This window comes from Dama dama, chromosome 6 (assembly GCF_033118175.1).
Source record: "Dama dama isolate Ldn47 chromosome 6, ASM3311817v1, whole genome shotgun sequence".
Lineage (NCBI taxonomy): Eukaryota > Metazoa > Chordata > Mammalia > Artiodactyla > Cervidae > Dama > Dama dama.
The window spans coordinates 47883749-47907281 of NC_083686.1; the positions used below are offsets into that span (position 1 = coordinate 47883749).

The window sequence follows — 23533 nt, forward strand, 5'->3', positions numbered from 1 at the left end:
ATATCAATCCCGACTTTTACCAGCTAGCTAGCCACTTAACATTTAGCAGGTCCTTTAATTTATCAGCGCCTTTATTTTCTAATTTTGCTTAACATTTACCCTATTTTCTTCAAAGAATGATTATCAAAATTATATATTATACATAAACATGTTCTAGAGATTATGAAATGCCGTGTAAAGGTATATTTTCCTTCCTGTCTTACATAGTGATTCTGTTAGTTTACAGTCTTGATCTGTTGCTTAAAACTAGTTTTTCTCCTTCTTGTTCAAGAGAGTGACTATTCTTAAAAGAATTATTTATGTACATATTTTATATCATTCTTGATGCTTTTGACAATCATAAAGCAACTTCTTCATTTTTGCCTGAGTTTCTGCTTTGTTATTGCTGACTAGATCCTAATTTTTAAAAAACATGCATTTATCATGGCTGCGCTGGGCCTCCCTTGCTCTGTGCAGCGAGCACGGGCTGCTCCTCATTGCGTGGTGCCGGCCTCTCGTTGCCGCGGCTTCTCTGGTTTAGGAGCACAGGCTCTAGCATGTGCGGGCGCCACCGTTGCAGAACGCGGGCCCAGCAGGTGCAGCATGCGGGTTCTAGAACGCTCACGGTTCAGTAGTTTGGAGCACGGGCTTAGCTGCTCCACGCACGGCACGTGGGATCTTCCCCGACCAGGGATCGAGCCTGTGTCTTTTGCCCTGGCAGGTAGATTCTTATCCACTGTGCCACCAGGGAAGTCCTGGGTCCTTAATTTATTCTTTTGAGGTTGTCCTCTACTGATGTGGTGTAATGTTTGATGCTTTGTCTCCAAGGTAACATATACAACAGAGAATAGGTTAATAAATCATATCTGTAGGTGTGAATAGCATTCATTATAAATGAAGTGTTGGAAGACTATTTTATGACAAGTAAATACACTGTTGTGCTAATAGAAAACAATGAGGTACAAAAATTATCTCAGTTTCACAAATCCCCATAAATAGAAACAGTTCTGAAGCAGATACTTTGAATGTCTGCAGCAGTTTCTATAGACAATGAAATTGCAGATGGATTTTATTTTCTTCTTTTTTTTGGTATTTTCCCAGTTTTCTACAATGAGTACATTTACAATTTAAAATCAGGATATAAGCAAAAAAAGATTATTTTTGTGAAAATTCATACCTTTTGACTGATAATTTCATTTGTAAGGACTAATCCTATTGAGATAATCAGAATTGAAGTCAAAGATTAATATATAAAGGTATTCACTGGACATTATTTATTTTAACAGTTAGATAAAATTTAATGATTCAGTAATAACTGAAAATGGTTAGGAAAATTATCATATTCAACCTAATATTAGAGCATTATGAATTAACTAATGGCATGTGGAAGTGCTTATACTAGTGTTAATTAAAAGAATACTATTTTATGTATGTTAGAGTTTCAACTATGTAAACTATATATGGGTTGTAAAATGAACAGGTATTTATCTCTACAAATTAGAATAAGTGGCCTATACCATTTTTTCTATTTTTCAAATATTCTACAGAGTATGTGTGTTATTTCACAATCAAACAAAACAGAGACTTCCTGGCGGTACAGTGGTTAGGGCTCCGTGCTTTCACTGCCAAGGACCCAGGTTTGATCCCTGGTCGGGGAATTATGATTCCGTAAAGCCATGTGGTATGACCCCCCAAAAAAAAAAAAAAACCCACAATAAAAATTGTGTTTAAAACAGTAAGATTAGGGTTAACGTTGGTCGGTTTATATCATTATATTAATATTTACATATTTCTACAGGTCAGATTATATGTTTGGCTATTAATTGAAAGAATGTATATTATTTTTCTTCTAGGGAACTAATAGAGGAATTACATCCCATAATTAAAGAGGCGCTTGAACGAAGGCCAGAGGTAAACTGTGTATAGTTTTATATCATTAAATATTTATTTGGCAAACACTTAAAATTTTTCTTTGTAATTATGTTATGGGGAAAGTGATGGAATGTTTGGCTGGAAAGCAAGAAAGGAACTATCACATGAAAGTCTCCTGGTTTCAGCTTTATCCAATGGACTGGTGGTCCCCATATGGCAGTGGAATCTGAGAATTAGCCAGAGAGCTTGCAAAAAATTATAGATTCCTGGGCCTAGCCTATTCAATGAGAATCCCTGGAGTAGAGCCCAGAAATCTATTTTCTTAAGCACCTTAGATGAGTCTGATGTAGAACACTGAATTAGAATCACTGCTATCAACGATGGCAATCCTCTGAGGAATTTTAGCAAGAGAGGAAGAAGATGACAGTAGCTATTTTGTATGAGGACTTTATGACAGCATCTGTAATTCTTCACTTCTTTTTTTTTTTCTAATTCAGCCCTGTGGAGTAGTGATAGTTCTCCATTTTGTAATTGATGAGATTTTTGCTTCAAAATAATATGTTGGTTACAGTGCAAGTGGAATTGGAAATAAAATTTAAGTGGCAGTATGTATACTGATCAATTTCAGGACAAAAAGTCATCATAGCAAAGGAATAGATATGCACAGTGATGTGTTTGAATGTGCACTATATTTTGAGAGCATTAGACTCACAGTCTTTCTATGAACACAGAATGAAAGCAAGTCAACTAAAACTTTGCAGAAATCCGCAAGCACTGTTAAGAAACCATTTCATCCAGTGTGAATTGCAGCAAACTTCATGAGAGCTGAGAGGAGCAGTATATTTAATGAACTGGTTATCCACAACTGGCCTGTTTTGGCAGGCAGAAAAACTGGGTAGACAGGAAAGTGAAAGACTAATTCTTATTAGTCTGTATTACATCATGAATGAAATGATGAGCTCAAGAAGAAAGTGATATAGGAGATTAATTATATCTTACCATTATATTGGTTCCTGTTACGAGCAGAATCAAGTTGAGATGCTATGACTATTATTCTAGGCATTAATACTTTGGCCTTAGTAGGACAAACATATTTATTCATACCATAACGATCAAAGGAATTTCTTTTTGCTTGTATTTTTGTGTGTCAGAATTAACTGATAAGTGAAAAATCATGGTATGAGTGAAATCTGTGGGGTTTCTTTAGTCCCCTTTGTGATGTTTTCCCTCCCCTTCCGTCATATTATTGGGAGTATCTTAGGGATTCTTTATCATCCAAAGGGAATAGTTTACTAACTGTTTCAGTTCCTCTAAAGTTGTCAGATTAGCAAATCTGACCTAAAAGTAACCATAAAGTAGTTATGGACTTAATTCTATTTCTCCCTTCATAAGTTTATTACTATATAAAATGTCATTTAATTTTATTTGTCTTGTTAATTTCAAATTAACCACACATAACTTTTTTGATGTAATAGCCCCTAGACTGTCTGACATCTACCTTGCAGAAGCAAAATAAGGAGCCTCCAAACTCGTAAGGCATTCCCAGTGTTCCTTCTAAGTTACACCAGCAAATTTTCTGTCAACTTACTTAAAGGACTTCTAATTAGCATCCTTGTTATCTTTGGAATAGAATATGAAGCGGCGCAGGCGTCGAGATATTTTACGAGTACAGCTGGTACGGATATTTGAGCTGCTGGCAGATGCTGGTGTCATTAGTCACAGGTAGGTATTGGATTTTGATTTTTAAAGCTTGTAATTTATGAAATATACAAAAACCGAAAAGCACCTTTGTAACAACAAAAAATGGCACCACTATAAATATTATTTACTAAAGATGTATCTGATACATTAGTCCGTGGCTAAAAAATATATTGAAGAGCTACCACCCATACAGATTGCTTCGGGCAAAGATGGAGTGGAATGTCCTTATGATTTTAATATTTCTTGAGATCTAGTAATCAAGGCAAGTAGACAGCAACCTTTTTTTTTTTCCCAGGAGAGGGTGTCTGTTTTAACTGTGTCTTACCTTGTTCAAGATCTGTTTTTTCTGGAGTTGTAAAAATCATGTTAAAGGCTAAATATTATAAACTTTGCAAATTTACTTCAATCAACTGTTAATTTATTGTGCTTAGAGCAATTATGAAATCCAAAAACATAATTTCTATTTCCACCCTTTACAAATAAAAAACATAAAACCTAAAATTATTGTTGACACTAAGGCCAGCGCCTTGAGGAAAATTCCATCAGCTTTATGTAGGGAAATAACTGTTTCCTTAGAAACGTAATGGTGTTGCCTGACCATTGAAGGAGGAAAAAAAATGAATCCTGACCGTTTCCAGAAAAGATCCTGAGGAAAAAAATATTAATAAGCAAGTATGGTATATATTGTTACTTTACCATTTATCCTGATCATTTATTTCTGAGTGCACCTAACACCTTTCATATCTAACATCGAATGTTTTTCACAAGTGCTTTCAAAATATAGCTTTAATCAAAGAGAATCTAAACCATTGATTTACTATTATAGTAAATGAAAAGCAAATAAAAGAAGCATCATTCTTTTTTTTTTTTTCCTTTGCTGCTTCACAAAAATAAAACATTGGAAATTAGCCAAAATGAATTTGACACTTGCTGAACTTGATGCAAAAAATTAACCTAATATACATCTAAATCTTTTTTCTTTTTTTATTACTTTTATTGTAATGTTAGTAACACAGTTGCATGTTTTATTTTTGGATTTGTCTTTTTTTTTTCCCCCCAAGAGAAATCAAAATAAAGTGAACACTATTATGGACTTTTTTTTTTCTCACTTAAGGAAAAAAAGATGAATTCTGGAATGGCCAGGAGGCAGGGATCTTCGGTTTGTTAATCAGTTGATCCTCTGTGCCTGGTGCCTAGTAGGTACTCAGTCATTCTGAGTCAGCTTACAATCTACCATGTTGGTTTCTCAGCCACTGTGAAGTGTTGACCCAGAGTTTAAAAACACTCACTTAAGGAATAAAGGAGAGTTTCATCATGAATACATTCAACATATTTTTAAAGTCATAGACCGATATTTTTAATATGCTGTAAAATCACTGTGGCTCCTTACTCTTATTTTTATGCCTTTAGGATGTTTATAAAAAACTATTTGCAATTATTGAAAGAGTATTTTTACTTTGGGAATCATAAACTTTAGAGGTATTTTCAAATAAATATAACAAGGAAAAGTTAACTAAATTACTATTGGTAAAACACTCTCAAGTACCTACTGGTCACATGCTTAATAACTGATGCAATAAGACTGGAATCCAGGATCTGGGACTCTGTCACCAATGACCTCCTTGCAGTCAGTGGACTCTAGGCCCAGAACCCTGGCCTCAAGGAGAATCTTCCTGTAGAAATTCTTGAAGAAACTTCCAAGGTCTAAAACAGAAGATTAAAAAACGAACACTCTTACTTGAATTCTCTTAAATTTTTGTATCCCCAGTAATAGCAGTAATCCTTGCTGAGAATAAGTACCTGATGGGTATTTGATTGGTTATGCTAAAGGCATACTATGTCTATGTAGGACAACTGTGTAAATGTACACAATTAGTCTTTCCTCTTTCTACCTTCTAAACTGATCCTCCCTGTTCCCATTGTGTCTCCTTATATTTATATTTTGAAAAGCCGTATATTTTGATGGAGAGAATAGTGTTGACTTAAATTATAGTTTAAAATCACGTTTTCCTTAACATGTATTTTCTTCCACATTTTCAGTGCAAGTGGTGGCCTTGATAGTGAAACACATTTCCTCAACAACACTTTATTAGAATACGTAGATTTAACTAGACAACTCCTGGAAGCAGAAAATGAAAAAGATTCTGACACACTGAAGGATATACGATGCCATTTTAGTGCCTTAGTGGCGAATATCATTCAGAATGTTCCAGGTATGATTTTTAGTTCCTCAAACCCATAAATGAATATTAAGAGACTATCATAATTTTTCTCCCCCTGAGGAATGGTAATCTAAGTTGACAAGCAACTTGTGAACATTTGAAAAATATGTCAGGGTAACATTTGGAATTTTAGAGGCAAATGATGCTCTATAGAGGAAAAGAGCATGGTTTCCTCTACAAGCTCACTAATGTAAAGATATGATTTAATCCATTACTCAGCACTTGTCTACAACTTCTACTTTGGTTCATTATGATACTGTTGAGTTTCTTCAACAAGGATTGCTGCAGAGAGCTTGTAGAATAGATTTTTTTTAAGTGGAAAGATTCCTTGGAGATCACCTAAACCAGCAGCAAAAGGCAGCAGAGTGGGTTTTGACTCCAGACCTCACACTTTACTGCAAGTAGATCAGCTCCCTTGTTGTCTGTTATGTATCAATATATCAAGATTGCATGTAATGATCATTGTATAGCTGAAAACGGTATATGTAGTCCAAAGCCCTGTCTTACCTGTGAATCACGATCCAGAAGTATGTTGTGTTGATGTTCTGGCCAAGGTTCGCGTGTCGCCAGCAACAGCCCAGGGAGAGGCGGGGCCCTGATGCCCAGCTGCCAGCCTTCGGCAGCATCATGACTGCCACGCACTTCTACTTGCCAAGATGCCGTATTTCACATAACACTGCATCTCACTGAACATGATAATGTACACTGCAGCTCTGTTCCTGTGATATATGCATATATGTAAATAATTTGTTACTGTGGAGGTTGGGGGTAGGTTAAAATGAAAACTTTTGCTTTCTTCTTATATGATATTATGTGTCCAATAACAGTCCTGGTGGCTCAGATGGTAAAGAATTTGCCTGCAGTGCAGGAGACCTGGGTTTGATCCCTGGGTCAGGAAGATCCCCTGGAGAAGGGAATGGCAACCCACTCCAGTATTCTTGCCTGGAGAATCCCATGGACAGAGGAGGCTGGTAGGCTGCAGTCCATGGGGTTGCAAAGAGTCAGACATGACTGAGCGACTAACATCACCACCATCCAATAACAAATAAATTGACGTGCATATTCAGGGAAGGAAAAAATGAAAATAATTTTTCCACCTATTTTTTATTTTCAGTGCACCAGAGAAGAAGTATTTTTCCTCAACAGAGCCTTCGTCACAGTCTGTTTATGCTGTTCAGTCACTGGGCGGGTCCTTTTAGCATCATGTTTACACCCTTGGACAGATACAGTGATAGAAATATGCAAATTAACAGACATCAGTACTGTGCACTGAAGGTATTTACCTAAAAATCTGATTTCTTTTTTCTTAGGCTAAGAGTGGAGTTAAAATATTTTTCTCTCTCAGTGCCTGGCATTATAAAAAGGATCAGGATTTCTTCAGAGTACCTGGGAGTACTAGAATATATATATATATTTGCCTGCTGTATTCAAGCACTTATACTGGAAGTTTATTTAAATGCATAAAACATAATGTAAAAATATTCCAGAATCTATGAAAATTGGAAGCCACATTCTTAAAGAATTGAGGATTGCCTCAAAAAAATACTTATTTTTTTTCCTACTTAAGTACTTTCTCTTAATCTTTTTTTCCCTTCACCTCCAGTACTGTTCAAACTCCATGTCTAATGTAGTATTGTGATATATATGTACTGCTCATATTAAATTTCTTAGTTTCAAAAGTTACTATTATGCTTTTTTTGTAAACAAAAATATTAAAGATATTGTGGCTACATAAGCATGAGTAAAATATCCTGCCTCTTCTCATTAAGCAACCAACATTTAACCTCTGAAATGTTTTAAATATAATTCTAATATTATTGTTTGAAGGCTATGTCTGCTGTACTCTGTTGTGGCCCTGTTGCAGATAATGTAGGACTTTCATCAGATGGCTATTTGTACAAATGGTTGGATAACATTTTGGACTCTCTGGACAAAAAGGTAATTATGATAGTTCCCTTAAAATTCTGTAGTAAATTGTCACTGCATTGCATTATTTGGGGGCTTCCCAGGTGGCACTAGTGGTAAATTATCTGCCTGTCAGTTCAGGAGACGCAAGAGATGCAGGTTCCATCTCTGGGTTGGGAGGATCACTTGGAGTAGGGGATGGCAACCCACTCCAGTATGCTTGCCTGGAAAATTTCATAGAGGAGCCTGGGGGGCTACAGTTCAGGTGGTCTTAGAGAGTTGGATATGACTGAGCGCACACACACACTGCATTATTTAGAGTTATCATATGGCTCACTGAATATTTCTTTTTGAAATAAGATTGGTTAGAATGATGGGCCCAAAACATATTATGTAAAACTAAATAGGATATCATAAACTAAGATTTCTAATTCTTATTTAGTTCTCATTTAAACAATTTTAATTTCCCTCTTAGAGGATTAATATAGTAGTGTGTATTTATCTCATAAAGGGTTTTAAATCAGTAAAAGAATATAATTGTGGAATACTTTAAGCTCCATGGAAGAAATATGCTATTTGCTCTGTTTAATTTTTTTGATGACTCTCCAATTAATCACTTTTCCTCCCTCATTACTCATACCATACAAACACAGACTTCACAATTTAAAATAGGACTTGCATTTCTTCCCCCTGGAAAAAATATATTTTGTATTGGGCTATCAAAAAATAAGAATAAATTTTGACAAAAATAACTGGGGAGGTTAATCACTCATTTTCCTGAAAGCACTTAATCACTGTTCATATTCATCAGCCACCTCCGGGGCTCTGCTGGAAAATTGAATTGTACGTCTAAGAGTCTTATATAAAAAGCAGGAGACCACGTTTAATTTCTCCGTGTTGGTTTTTCTGCTGGTTGAATAAAATCAGAAAGAGTTGAACTCAAGGAGACTTGAATTTTGTGATGAAAACAATGAATATATGCACTGTGTTATTTTAATTGAAATGTAAGAGGAGTAGATAAATAATATATCCCTTTCTTTGTCCTGGGCAATTTTGTGGCCTTTGCTTAGGTTCATCAGTTGGGCTGTGAGGCAGTTACATTACTGCTGGAGCTGAACCCGGATCAGAGCAACCTGATGTACTGGGCAGTGGATCGCTGTTACACTGGTTCCAAGAGAGTGGCCGCTGGCTGTTTCAAAGCCATAGCTAATGTTTTCCAGAACAGGTACTGTAGATTCTGCTGTCTTTCGTAATTTATTCAGCATCTCTTGAAAAACAGAATGTGTCCTTTTGAACTCACCAAAATTAATAAACCAATATTTTCTTACCTTAAACTCGAACAAAATCTAACCAAATAGTGATAATGATTACCATGCATCTGTCGTACCTATTGCCTTTAAAAAAAAAAAAACAAAAACAGTCACCTCATAGGCTTAGCTCCTGCATGCCTGTATCCTTCCCTTTTATCATATCATGTTTATTAACTGGTGTGAAAGCCTCTAAACATTTTTTATCTAACATGTAAAATTTGTCCCTAGGGATTATCAGTGTGACACAGTGATGCTCCTCAATCTGATACTGTTTAAAGCCGCTGATTCTTCTCGAAGTATCTATGAAGTTGCTATGCAACTTTTACAGGTTTGTAAACATATTAATTAAAATATATTTTTAGTCGGGACTTAACGAAGCACAACAATCTATTCTTGCCTTGAAAGTATGCTAATGTTCATCTTTATTTTTAATAGTGGTGTATGTTATGATTCCTAATTATCATTAGAAAAAGAAGACTAAGATAATATGGGTCATGTAAGTCTATACATAATGCGCAGTTTTGAGTGTATTGTAGAGGCCTGTGTGTGGTAACCCCCATACTCACCTGTGTGTGCGCCTCTGTGTGTCTGCGTGAGTACTAGGAAAAGTTGAGTGTTTAGGGCCTCTGTGTGCCTTCACCTGTTTCTGTTCAGCAAATAAGAATAATGTGAGTCAGTTTGTTTTGGAGAATCAAGTAAAAAAGTAATTAGCTCTTTTATGATAGCCTTTTGTGAGTTTTCTTTCTTAGACTGAGACGAATAACTTAGAAATTTCACTTGGATATATGGTTATATCCATTGATGGTAGGATGTGGTTCTTCCTCCTTAACCAAGGGTTAAGAATGGGATTCAAGGAGATGCACATTTTCCCAAAGGGTTTGAAGTGGTACTGAGGGATCATCTTAAGAATTATACCCTAGTGTCTTTATTAGTTAAGAAGAAGGTTGAGTAGTGCAACTCTTTGTATAGTATAATATCAAAAGAATTTTTTGCTTATATTTTGTATTTAATCCATGATTAAGCAAAATAGGTCTGAAGTTTTTTTTTCACATATGCATGCTTTTATATGGTCATAATTTTGAATTGGAAAAGTGGTAAATCTTCAAGTAATTGTATATTGAGTTGCTAAAGTTATTTTCAAACTATGTTACTGGCATTCAACACAAGGAATGTTAAAGTCTTGTAAAGAATTACAGAGCTTGTCAAGTTGGGACTGATACTTTTTTTTCCCCCAAGTGCTAGAAAGAAAGATAAATTGATCCTTATAACCCTCTGTTCTAGTATTCATTTGGCATTACAAAGAACAAGAATTAGAGACCTTTTGCGAACATTTCTGGAATTAGAAATTAGCATCCAAGAAACTTTACAACGCATACAACTCTATAATTTTGAAACTATAATGTTTCTTGGGAGAAAATTCTATGTTTTTAATTATAGCTGAAATTTAGAGGACCCACAAAATCTTAAATGGATGGATTACATTCCTGTAGATCCTGGAACCGAAGATGTTTCGCTATGCTCACAAGCTGGAGGTCCAGAGAACAGATGGAGTTCTCAGCCAGCTGTCCCCTCTGCCGCATCTGTATTCCGTTTCCTACTATCAGCTGTCCGAAGAATTAGCAAGGGCGTATCCTGAGCTAACTCTTGCCATATTCTCAGGTATGATTGTTCAACTGGTTAGTAGTTTTTCTTTAGCAACCATTTTGAAAAAACTACTTTTAGGAGGGGGGATCGGGATGGGGAATACGTGTAAATCTATGGCTGATTCATATCAATGTATGACAAAACCCACTGAAATGTTGTGAAGTAATTAGCCTCCAACTAATAAAAAAAAAATAAAATTGAAAAAAAAAACTACTTTTAGTAAATGTAAAGCTATGAAATTTGAGGTTGAATTAAAACAAAATATGTCTTTATATAAGAGAGGTTTTTCCCTTTAATATGAACTCTTTAATACTGATCTACCATGATACTGAGATTGCTTATTAAAGATCTCTAAAGGGATTCTAACCTTGACCTCTCTTCTCCACCTCACACTAGCCAAAAAAAAAAAAAAAGTAGGAGGGGGCTTTACAGGCAGTTTGAAAATATTCCTTTAGTAGACATAAAACTTCCTGAATCTTCTAATTTGTGGTTTATCTTGTATATTGGTCTGTTTTTAATAATATAAATGGGCAGGGATAAGGGTACAGGTTTCTCTCTGTAAGTAAGACTTCTAATCATAGAGGAACATATTGCACTGCCTTAAGCAGAACTACAGCCAGGAACCCACCTTGCTTCCTGGTCCAGTTTCCTTTCCTTGGGTCCAGCAAACATTCCTGCCTTGAGTTTCTAAAGCTTGGACTGTGTGTCAAGCAAGATGTCCTATACATATATGGGTTTCCCAGGACTCAGATTTAAGATAATTAGGGAGTTCATCCAGCTTGAGCCTTCTGGTTGATGAACACACTATTGCAGTTGCCTCCATAGTGCTTATAAATCCTTTAACTGAAAAGTTTTATTAGTTATAATACAAAAGACTCTTCGCTAGTTTTTCTGCTCTTCATATTCAGTAAGATCTTGTTCTAATCTTAGTGCTGCAAATGCACCAGAATTGGTATGCAGGAGATACCAGGGCTCTGAAGTGTTTCATTCAGGTTCAAGGCACAGAGGCCTCCGCCTTCTTGGTCCATCTTTCCACAGTGCCTATTTTAGCAGTGGAGATAGTTTGTGAGTCCCACCCCTAACTGATCTGATTGGGGGAAAATTAACAACTTAAATTCTCCTAACATTCAGTGTTTAAAGCAGCACACAGGTTTGCACTGGTAAATAGCAGCAATCACGCCTCTTCCTTCTTCCCAACTTCCAGTCTCGACATCCCTTTCAGGATGGACGTGGATGGTCATCAGTGCAGAGTAGTAACCACATGCGTGCTAAGTCACTTCAGTTGTGTCTGACTCTTTACAGCCCTACACACTGTAGCCCTCCAGGCTCCTCTGTCCATGAAATTTTCTAGGCAAGAATACTGGAGTGGGTTGCCATGTCCTTCTCCAGGGGATCTTCCCTGACTCAGGGATCAAACCTGAGTCTCTTAAGTCTCCTGCCTTGGCAGGTGGGTTCTTTACCACTAGCGTCACCTGGGAAGCAGGTAAGTAACCGCTGTCTCCACTAATTCTCCTGCTGCTAGGCTTTTCTCGGAGGTGCCTGGGCTTTTCCTGGAGGCTTCAGCACAGAAAACAGAGGAGTCCTTGGTATCTCAGAGGTCATGGAATTGGTCAGGATGGCAGTGTGTGCTGCCATGGCCTTGGCTCCCATACATACTTAAAATCCCTCAGCCAGGATCTCTTCATTCAGAGCTTCAGGTCTCGTATTTCATACTTGTGGTAATAATATTGACCTGTTAACAGAAGGGGTTCTTTTAGACGGTAACGACAGTCCTATGTGCAGGGCAGTGGAAGAGACACAGATGTGAAAAACAGACTTTTGGACTCTGTGGGAGAAGGTGAGGGTGGGACGATTTGAGAGAATAGCATTGGAACATGTATATTACTGTATGTGAACTGGATGACCAGTGTAAGTTCGATGCATGAAGCAGGGCACCCAAAGAAGCCGGCGCTCGGGGACAACCCAGAGGGGTCGGGTGGGGTGGGGAGGATGGTGGGAGGGGTTTCGAGATGGGGGCACACGTGTGCACCTGTGGCTGACTCATGTCAGTATAGGGCAAAAACCACCACAATACTGTAGAGTAATTGTTCTCCAGTTAAAATAAATTAATTACTTTAAAAAAAGAAGGGGTTCTTCTAAAAAGTTGTAACTGAGCGTAAATGTGTGCAAGGCACTGGACCGAGCAGACTGTTGGCACCGTGTTGAGCTGGCACAGTAGCTCCGTGACACAACTACTTTTGTTACCTTCTTCGAGAATAGTAAGTTGAGGATCAAAGGTTGATAGTTGGTCCTAGGTCAATCTGTGTATATGTGGTAGAACTGGAATTCAGACCCAGTTCTGAAGTTGTAAGTGTAAGATGCAGTGGGCAAAAGGGGACTTGAGGAGAGAAGGTTTTTACTTAAAGTGATATATGGAAAGTAAACAGTATATAAAAACTCACGGACTTTGGAGTCAACCTTGTATTTGAATCCTCTGCCACTTGATCATTTTCTGACCTTGCACACGTTACTCGAACTATCCACCTCACCAAGTTTATCATGAGCACTATATGAGATGAATGTAAAAGTAATAAGCACTTCACAGGAGTCTCCCCTAGATAGAACCGAAATATGTGAGGTTTTTCGTGGGTCACTTTAATCCACTTTAAAGATTGTCTTTATCTTATGTTTTTTTATTTGTTAAGAAGCACATTTAGTGAAATTTACCACATTAATCATCTTAACTGTACAGTTCAGTAGCGTTAAGTGTATTTATGTTGTTGTGAAGCAGATCTCCTGCAATTTTTCATCCTACAGAAGTGAAACTTTATACCTACTCAACAGTAAACTCCCCTTTTCCTGAACTTCCCCCAGCCCCTGTTAACTACCACTGTGCTTTCTGTTTCTCTGAACTTGATTATATTGGATACCTTATAAAAGTGGAAGCTTACAGTATTTGGTTTTATGATTAGCTATTTTCACTTAGCATAATGTCCTCACAGGTGATGCTTTTATGTTGTAGCAAGTAACAGGATTTCCATCCTTTGTAAAGCTGCAGAGTATTCTATTATGTGTATGTGTGTCAGAACACACATATTGTCTACCCATTTGTCTAGCAGTGAACATTTGGATTGGTTCCACTTCTTGGCCATTGTAAATAGTGCTGCTGTGAGCTAGGTCTTCAAGACCCTGCTTTCAGTTCTTTTGGATATATAGTCAGCAGTGGGATGTCTAACTCATATTGTAGTTCGATTTTTAATTTTTTTGAGGAGCCATTACACTATTTTCATAGCAGTTACACCATTTACAGACTCACCAGTAGTGTGCAAACATTCTTTACTACCAGAGATATTTTATATAAAGGTAAGTATGTGGTGTATGTTCGCTGTTTCCTTTTCTTTATGATGTCATCAAGGTCAGATTTCTTAAAAGGAGAAACAGTGCTCATAATTCTTAAATGTGGTGAATAAAATCTGGCTTGTTTCTTTTTCAGAATTAAAAAGTTACATTTAAATTCATTACAAATCAAAGGAAAGCACAGTTACATCAGTTGTTCCCTCTCTGACTTGTCCTTACCCACAGAGATAAGCCAGAGAATTCAGACAGCTCACCCTGCTGGGAGACAGGTAATGTTGCACTACTTGTTACCGTGGATGAACAACATCGAGCTGGTGGATCTGAAACCCTTGCCCACAGCGAGGCGACATGATGAAGATGAAGAGGATTCCTTAAAAGACCGAGAGCTGATGGTGACTAGCAGGCGCTGGCTACGAGGAGAAGGCTGGGGATCCCCACAAGCCACTGCCATGGTTTTGAATAATCTCATGTACATGACCGCAAAGGTAATAGGTTTTGTATTTGTGGTTCCTGCACAGAGTTACCGAGTTAGGAGGCGTAAACAGGTTAGAAGTAGACAAAGAGATTAGATAATCCAAACAAGTATGTGTTATAAGTAAGTTCCTTTCTTAAAAAAAAAAAAAAAAAAAAGCTTCATATCAGATATACTTTTTGGGAGTGGAGCTAAAATCATATGTGATTGATGATATTTGTATTTAGATTTTTTGAAAGAAATTATTTCTCTACAATGTGGAGAAGATTAAAGCTGTCTGTCAAAGCATTATTTTCTGATCTTTCACGATGTTATGAGTTTGGTATTGAATGGATGGCTGTTACTAAAGTGCTACTGAAGTATGTGTGCCGTATTTCCTGTATCTAGTATGGTGACGAGCTGGCGTGGTCGGAGGTGGAGAACGTGTGGACCACACTCGCAGATGGCTGGCCGAAAAACCTGAAAATAATATTGCACTTTTTGATCAGCATTTGTGGAGTAAATAGTGAACCAAGCCTCTTGCCTTACGTATGTGTCCAAGTTCATTCACTTTCATATATGTATATGCATATTTACCTGGTGTCTTGTGATGTCGGAATCTGGGCAGCAGTAGAACAGCGGACGCAAAGCAGGGGCCAGGAGGGGGACAATCAGGAAATAGCACATGGATTCATTCATTGATTCATTTAACAAATATTACCTGGCTTTACTGCAGGCCAGGTGCTCTTCTATGCTCTGGGCATTATAATCTGATGGATGCTACAGGTTTTATTCTTTGAACCCACACCTAATTTATTTGATGAATAAATCAGTAGGTTAGTAATGTACGGTCATGGTAAGGGCTACGGAGGACAATTGCAGAGTCCTGAGGGTGGATAACTTTGGAACTACCACTGTCTGAGAGAATTAGAGATGATATTGGACAGAAAGTAATATGAACGTGGAGACATGTTAATAGTTTTTCCTATCAGCAGCTGACATTGGCATATTAGAGCATGATGAGAAGTGAGAGCTCAGTACCTATAGAATCATGCCCTAAAGGCTTCTGGAAGCAGGGAAAATGATGATAAGAGATACATAGTGAAACATGAACAGTCTTTATCTTCTGAAGAAAGAACAGTACTTAAATCTGCTCAAGAGAACAATATGGAACTATCAAACACAAAGGTTAAACTGAATATACACGCATGCACACAGACGTGTGTGTATGTAGATATAACTGGTAGACACGGGGTGGCATCTCCTTAAAGGATGCTCCACGGAACACCAGCTCTGCAGTGTTGCTCTAAACGTGCTTATGGATCCTCCTTGAACTGAACCATTGAGTAGCCTTGCTTTATGCATCATCTCCTGGGTTAACCTGATAACTGAAAGCTTTGTTCTGAAGGCAAGTCACAATGATCTGCATTGAGAAGCACTTGGAGAAAGGTGGGTGTGTAGTACAAAACATGATCCCACATTAGCTGTCTGACCACATGTCCTAACAGTCCCCCTCAAGCCCCCTGCCCTGAACCGTGCTGAACCCTCTGCTGCCCGGCTCTCACTCAGGCATCCCACCCGGGGACCTTGCCATTTACTTTCCTCTCTCCCCAAACAGTCAGTTGCTCATTTCTGTACCTTCTTAAGATGTTTCCTCAAATGGCTGTTCTCACTGATACCTTTGCTGGTCATCTTGTTCAAATCTGCACATGCCCTGCCCCCACACATACACTCTTCTTTTTCTTTCCCTGTTTCATTGGTTTTCCTAACACTTTATCATTGAACTTAGCATATATTCTATTTCTTTGCCTCATTTTGTTTGCCTCAATCAGTCCAGTAGATTTTGAGCTCTTAAGAGCAGGAATCTGAGAATTCCCTGGCAATCCAATGGTTAGAACTGGTGTTTTCACTGCTATGGCCTGGGTTCAATCCCTGGTCAGGGAACTAAGATCCAGCAAAAAGAAAAAAAAAAAAAAAAAAATGAGCAGGAATCTTTGTTTATTTAGTTCATTGCCTTCTTGTCAGAGCCTAGACCAGTGCCTGACACATAGGAAGTTCCCCTTTAATTGGATGGATGAATGACTGAGTTGGCACTGGCACTAGAAACAGGCATGACGTTGTAATTCCAAGAAGCCAAGATGAAATTCCTAGGCTTGCCTGGTAGCTCAGATGGTAAAGAATCTGCCTGCAGTGTGGGAGACCCAGGTTCAATCCTGGTTCGGGAAGATCCCCTGGGAAAAGGCATGGCAGTCCACTCCAGTATTCCTCTCTGGAGAACTCCATGGACAGAGGTGGGCTACAGTCCATGGGGTCACAAAGAGTTGGACACAACTGAGTGACTAACACTTTGACTTTTCAAGATGAAATTCAGGGAATTGCCATTTGCCAGAAATTTTAAAAGAGCTGTTTTTCATGATGATGATAATAATTTCTTAATTATCACTTCTTAAGCACTACTTATAGGCCAGGCATAGTACAAGCACTTCATTTACATTACTTAATTTCTGGAAGAAATCTGTGAATTTGGTAAGATGACTGCAGTTTTGCAAATGAATCAAGTAAGGTAGCGAGAAGAGTGACATAGCTCAAAGTCACATAGCTATTTAGGTCTATCTCTATAGAGCTGAAATTCCAACCCAGAGCTGTTGATGACAAGTCCAGGAAAGCTTCTTGACAGGCCCTACAGCTGGAGTTGGGGGTGGGGGGGCTGGTGTGTCAAGTTGGGGACTTGACAGGATTAGAGTCATGAGTATCATCTCAGAGGTCCTGAGTCAGAGCAAAGACACAGAGGCTGAAATGTACCTGATGTGATCAGAGGAGACTGAACTTGAGAAGAAAGAATTAGCAAGTAGAGCAGGTTGGATAGATCTAGAGCTGTGTGGGAGGTCAATTATCAGAGAACCATTATCAGATTTCTGGTGTGATGTGATAAAGCATGTTTTAAGACTTTTCCGGGGTGATGTAAAACAGCTTCTCACACATCTGAATGCAGTGTGAATCAGCTGGGGATCTTGTTCTCATTCTCATTGTGGAGTTGGGGGTGGGGCCAGAGATTCTGTATTTTCTGAAAGCTCCAGATAATAATGCATGTTCTACGAGGACCACATTTTAAGTACTAAGGTTTAAATAGGGAGAAAAAAGAAAGATCGAATACTAATTGATCAGCCTATTTCAATAATACATACTACTAAAACATACTTTTTGATCAAGTATGATTGATCAAGTAAGATGGATCAAACCAGTCAATCTAAAGGGAGATCAACCCTGATAATATGGACTGCATAGTCCATGGGGGTCGCAAAGAGTTGAGCACAACTAAGTGACTTTCACTTCATTTTCCATTGAAAAAGAAACTGATTTATAAAGAGGCAATTATCTTTTGCTTTTCTAAAAATAACTAAAGGGAGTGATGACTTTATGGACACCATTAAGCAATATATCTAGGTCATCCTAATCGATATGATATTGAGGGCTGAGGGGAAGAGTACTTAGTTATAAAGCTGATCAATGTCTGATTGCTGATCAGTGTCTATTCACATTTAGATTGTGCTTATTCATCTACTACTTAAAGCTGAACTTATCTGATAAAATTTGTCTCAAGACAAGTTTGTGCGATAAAAATTGTGCCTTTTCTTCTCCAAATGATTTCTTTTGTGACAGGTGAAGAAAGTTATTGTATATTTAGGTAGAGACAAAACAATGCAGTTGCTTGAAGAACTGGTGAGTGAACTACAGCTGACCGACCCTGTCAGTTCAGGAGTCACTCACATGGATAACCCCCCTTATTACCGCATCACTTCCAGCTATAAAATCCCTTCTGTCACCTCAGGTGAGAAGTCATTTAAAACTGATTACTTTGTATCAAAAAAGAAGCTTTCCACAACTGTTCATTTTAGCATGCGTTTGCTTTAAACGTCATAGAGAAAACACGCAAACATAAGTCATGGATGTAATTAACTTGATAGAACTTTGTAAATCATCATATGAGTAGAAAGGTTTGACAATGTAAGGATTTGTAATGTGATAAAGGGAACATTTACATACCTATTCAGAACTGGAATATATCCATTTTGTCCATTTACAACAGATGCTCTTATAAATGGATATAATTAATATGTAAATATCAGAATTGCTCACGTATTGAAATTACTGTGTAATTTCATATTGTAATTATTTGAGCATATATTATACATAGTATTCAATCATGTGAGTGTATTTACTTTTATGTATATCCATATTATAGTATTTTGAGTTGAAACTACATCCATTGAAAATTGATATAATATCTGGACTGTTGTAGATTAAATTTATATGAAATTCTTTGTCACTCAGTTTATATTAAATGCTTTTGTGATGTTAATAACATTGTATAATTAGAGATCTTTCATACTATGTTTTATAATTTACCTTTGTCATCTGGTTTCATCCTTTTGTTATACTTTCTACGAGATTTCTAATAATGGTTCCATTGAATTTTTTATCTGCTAAAATGTTTTTGATTCCAAAGAGAGTTTTTTAATTAAAAAATTTTTAGGGGCATCCTATTCATTTTTCACAGTTGGACTATCATCTTCTATATTTGATAAAGCTTTCTACCTGGGAAAGTTCCTATTTTCTTTATATTGCTGTTTCTTTGTTTTGATTTGTCTTAGTAAAAGCTTTCTTCAAAAGCCTACCAACTGTAGATCTGTCTTTTCATAAACAGTGGCATATTAAAGAGTTGATTGGATGGTCTGTAGGTATATACGGAAGTTGTTGATGTCCTTTTTTATACAATGATTTCATCGATGTAAGTGTCCATTGGTCTTTTCTCTTGTACTAATCAGATTCCCCAGAGAAAATTCTTCCAATCCTCTGCCTAGAGTAGAAGATGTAGGGGTGTGTGTATGTGTGTGTACCGATACATATAATCCATAGATACACACACTTGCAGTCTTCCAGCCTTCTGATAGCCCAATGGTATAAGAAGGTTGCAGGGAGATATGTCTTCTCGTTACGCATGTATGTATATGTCCACTTAGTTCCCTTATCCTCAGTAAAGTACTTCCTCCTTCACCTGTGTATGGTGTGCCCTAGTCTAGAAATCCTCTGATTTATTGTCATCAGAGAAGACTTCAAGTGAGCAGAGACAGTTACCCAGTTACAAGAGGTAGAGGGGTAGCTCTTGGGGCCCAGCTACTTCTGAAATAGATTTTCAACTGTTGCCATTTTCAGCATCTGCTTCAACCCCTGCTTCCCGAGGTCCTCTCTTGCTACTGATTCCTGAGTCTCTTGGAGGTTTAACAATGTAGATACAGAGGTTTCTTGTTCCCTCCACTAACAGCTCTGGATTCAGCTCTTTTAACACGTAATTACTTCGTGTCCATTTGTTTTCCAGCATCCCTAACTTTGTTGCTGTTGACTCTTTACTCTGTTGGTCTTTAAGAGTACATTCCTTTTTAAAAATCACCTTTGTCTCATTTGGACTTCCCTTATGGCTCGGTTGGTTAAGAATCTGCCTGCAGTGCTGGAGACCTGGGTTCGATCCCTGGGTTGGGACGATCCCCTGGAGAAGGGAAAGGCTACCCACTCCAGTATTCTGGCCTGGAGAATTCCATGGACTTGTATATATAGTTCATGGGTTGCGAAGAGCCAGACATGACTGAGCAACTTTCGCTTTTCGTCATTTTAGTGGAGCCTGACATCTGCAGTGTGAAATCTCTTGTTCTTATTGAGCTGTCCTAAGCGTTATGTTCATTGATACTGTTTTACTTCTGATGACAGGAACTACTTCTAGCAGCAATACAATGGTTGCTCCCACGGATGGCAATCCTGATAATAAGCCCATAAAAGAGAGTATTGAAGAGAGGTAAGTACTTCTCTGTTCTTCATTACTCTTGCAGTTTGACGTATGCTGATTATCATCAGAATAAACAATAATTTCTGCATTGGAATGGTGTTAATATTCTAGTGAAGAAATATATTTCCATGCTGGAAATTTTTCACATTAAAGACACTTGCATGCTAGATTTTTTAATATGCACCAATGAATAGGTGGAGTATGGTGAGTCACTTTTTGTGTTGCTACTTTTTTTTTAACTTTTCTAAATGGACATTTTACTCTTGTCTGTTTTATATGGAATAGGTTTCACCAGAAGGTTATTATCACAACAGTTTAAGAAAAACTTCAGGCAGAAATAACTGACTTCAAAGCTTAAGCTTTTGAATTGTAATGTGGAAATTAAAATATATCACAGTAAACTTTAGTTAGTAATTTGTGTACTGTGTTCTTTTTTTAAGCATAGAAGTTGAAACATAAAGTACAAATACCGTTTTACCATGAACTGTGACTAACTTCAGTGGTCATTCCCACAGCTATGTGCACCTAGACATCTACAGTGGACTAAACAGTCATTTAAATCGTCAACATCACAGACTAGAATCTCGATACAGTAGCAGCTCTGGAGGATCTTATGAAGAAGAAAAAAGTAATACATTCCAAATGTGTTTTTTTGTTTCTGTTTTTAATAACTACGATGGTCAGGTGTACTATCATTATAGTAATGTTAATTTAACATTATTATGATGTTAAGTATTCTTCCAGTAAATTGTTTTTAAGAAGAGTATTTAACTGCCACTAGTGGTGTTCCAACATAGTCTGAAATGTCTTGACTTTAAGAAGCAACATTAAGTGGGGGAAATACATTTTAAAAGCACAGGTTCCCTGTAGGTTGATCAAAAGGAACATAAGAATTGGTTCTCAAGAAGTATCATAGAAAGAATCACAGAAAAGACACACAGGCAACAGGCTGCTGTTTTGAACAGGTTTGATCTTTGGTGGGACTCAGGTTTTATTGAACATTCTCCCTTGCAGTTGCAAAATGAGCACTCTGTCTGAGTCTCATTTTAACACTAAGGTAGGGTGAAATGGAGGCACAAGCCTTCAGACTGCAAGGGACCCTGAAGATGATCTGGTCCACTCTCCTCATTTTGCACACGGTGGAACTGAGGCCCAGAGAGGTGAAGTGACTTACCCACGTCACACAGAACTCACATGTCCTGACGGCCTTTTTTACTGTGCCCTGCAGCCCCACTGCAGTAGAGCAGATTTCCATTGACGATGGGTTAAATCGGCCCTATCTCCAGAAATTTGAACTGAGTAACTTACCAGAAGGCCCTTGATACAAGGCAGCTTTATCTATAATGTGGTCTCATAGCTTGAACATCAATCAGTTGTGAAATCATGATGAGGTGCTCATGTAGTTTTGCTTTGATTTAAAATAAAGGAATTTGAATTGATATATCTTTCTCTCTCTGATTTCCTTAATCTGATAATATTGGTACCCAGGTCTACCTAGCAAACATCTGTCAAAATAGTGGGAAATTTTCTTTTTTATCACTTTCCAGTGCTATAAGTCGTTGGTGTCTTACTAGAGTTTGCTTATATTGGCAGAAAATAGATGGTGTAGACAATGAGATCATTTTATTTTGATAGGTGACTCAATGCCACTTTATTCTAATTGGCGACTGAAAGTGATGGAGCATAATCAAGGAGAGCCACTACCCTTCCCACCAGCTGGAGGCTGCTGGTCACCACTGGTGGATTACTTGCCTGAAACGTCATCACCTGGATTACCTCTTCACAGGTGGACCACAGCGTCATTACTATTTCATACGAGCCAAACCGCTGCTTAATACTTTCAGCTGTCTCTATGCTATCTGACAACAAGGAACACAAGCAACCTTCTTTCCTTTGATACTGCCACAAATTCTAAACGTGTATTTAGATTTTAAGCGATCTAAAAACCCAGACTTCTCACTGTTTACAATGGATAGTATTAAATCTAATTCTGCTGCTGCTGCTTTTCTGGGTGTCTGGCATAGTTACTTGACCTTTCTGGGACCCAGTTATTACATCTGAAAAATACTATTTTACAGTGGTAGGCACTCTTATTTTGAGTTAAGCTGATTTCCTGCTTAGCAAAAATCACAGTAGAACAGTGACTGCATTCTTTCAAAATGTATAAATGTACCAAACATGTACCGAACACCGACTATGTGGCAAGCAGTGCACCAGGTCTTAGGGTTGAAGATGGAGAAAACATGGCCCTTGACTTGGAGGAGCCCTTAGCGGATAGGCTGTGTGTAAAACTATCACTGAACAGTTTCCTCAGCTGTATTTCTTTTCTTCTTTTTTTTTTCTTGAGAAATTGTATTTTTCCATAAAATACAGTATTAAATCTTAGAGTAATTTGCATAAGATTTTCTCTAGGTTTGCTCTAGTGGAACATTAATAAGGCTCTTGTTTGTCATAGGTGTAACATAGCCGTGATCCTTTTGACGGATCTCATCATTGATCACAGTGTGAAGGTGGAATGGGGAAGCTACCTCCATCTTCTTCTTCATGCAATTTTTATAGGTAATAAATATTTGGTATTTCTTTCATTGTGTATTTCTGTGATCACTGAAAGGCAGTATATGGTATGTTTGCTTTTTATAGGTTGCATTTTATTCATTTGTCTTTATTGAGGTGTAGTTGATTTAAAATATGAGTTTCAAATAATGTACAAATAATGATTTAAAACTTTTATAGATTCTACAGCATTTATAGTTATTATAAAATATCAGCTAGAGTCCCTGTGCTGTATGATATATCCGTGTAACTTACTTACTTTATACACAGTAGCTGTGTCTCTTTTAATTCCCCACCCCATCTCTTCCCACTATTACTAGTATGTTCTTTCTGTCAGTTAGTCAGCTTCTGTTTTGCTGTATTCAGTAGTCTGTTTTATTTTTTAGATCTCACATATAAGTGATAACACACAGCACTTGTCTTTTTCTCTCTGGCCTCTGTCACTAAGCGTAATGCCCTCCAGGTTCATCCCTGTTGCTGCGAATGGCATTATTTCATTCCTTTTAAATGGCTGTTGTAAATAATGCTGCTGTGAACACGGGGGTGCATATATCGTTCCTAGTGTTTTTGTTTTCTTTGGATGTATACCCCCCAGGAGTGGAATTGCTGGATCATATAGTAGGTCTATTTCTAGTATTTTGAGGAACCTTCATAGTTTTCCTCAGTGGGAAAAGTGGTATGGTTTTAAGAAAGTTTCTACATATTTCTGTTCTTTTTTTTT

General features: G+C 37.6%; 1 protein-coding gene across 14 annotated transcripts in view; it reads left to right on the forward strand.

Moving 5' to 3' along the window:
• Positions 1 to 23533, forward strand: part of FRYL (FRY like transcription coactivator) — a 300909-nt gene that overhangs the window by 227958 nt on the left and 49418 nt on the right. For all 14 annotated transcript variants that reach the window (XR_009693420.1, XM_061146006.1, XM_061146005.1 and 11 more), the window contains 15 exons: positions 1833 to 1890; positions 3482 to 3573; positions 5593 to 5765; positions 6889 to 7049; positions 7602 to 7712; positions 8750 to 8904; positions 9218 to 9317; positions 10480 to 10648; positions 14195 to 14454; positions 14829 to 14969; positions 18081 to 18249; positions 20184 to 20268; positions 20775 to 20887; positions 21895 to 22045; positions 22715 to 22818. Coding sequence is in view for 13 of the 14 variants with exons in the window: in XM_061146006.1 (XP_061001989.1) it covers positions 1833 to 1890; positions 3482 to 3573; positions 5593 to 5765; positions 6889 to 7049; positions 7602 to 7712; positions 8750 to 8904; positions 9218 to 9317; positions 10480 to 10648; positions 14195 to 14454; positions 14829 to 14969; positions 18081 to 18249; positions 20184 to 20268; positions 20775 to 20887; positions 21895 to 22045; positions 22715 to 22818 (2042 nt within the window). In the remaining variant the exon portion in view is untranslated. The remainder of the gene's footprint in view (positions 1 to 1832; positions 1891 to 3481; positions 3574 to 5592; positions 5766 to 6888; positions 7050 to 7601; positions 7713 to 8749; positions 8905 to 9217; positions 9318 to 10479; positions 10649 to 14194; positions 14455 to 14828; positions 14970 to 18080; positions 18250 to 20183; positions 20269 to 20774; positions 20888 to 21894; positions 22046 to 22714; positions 22819 to 23533) is intronic.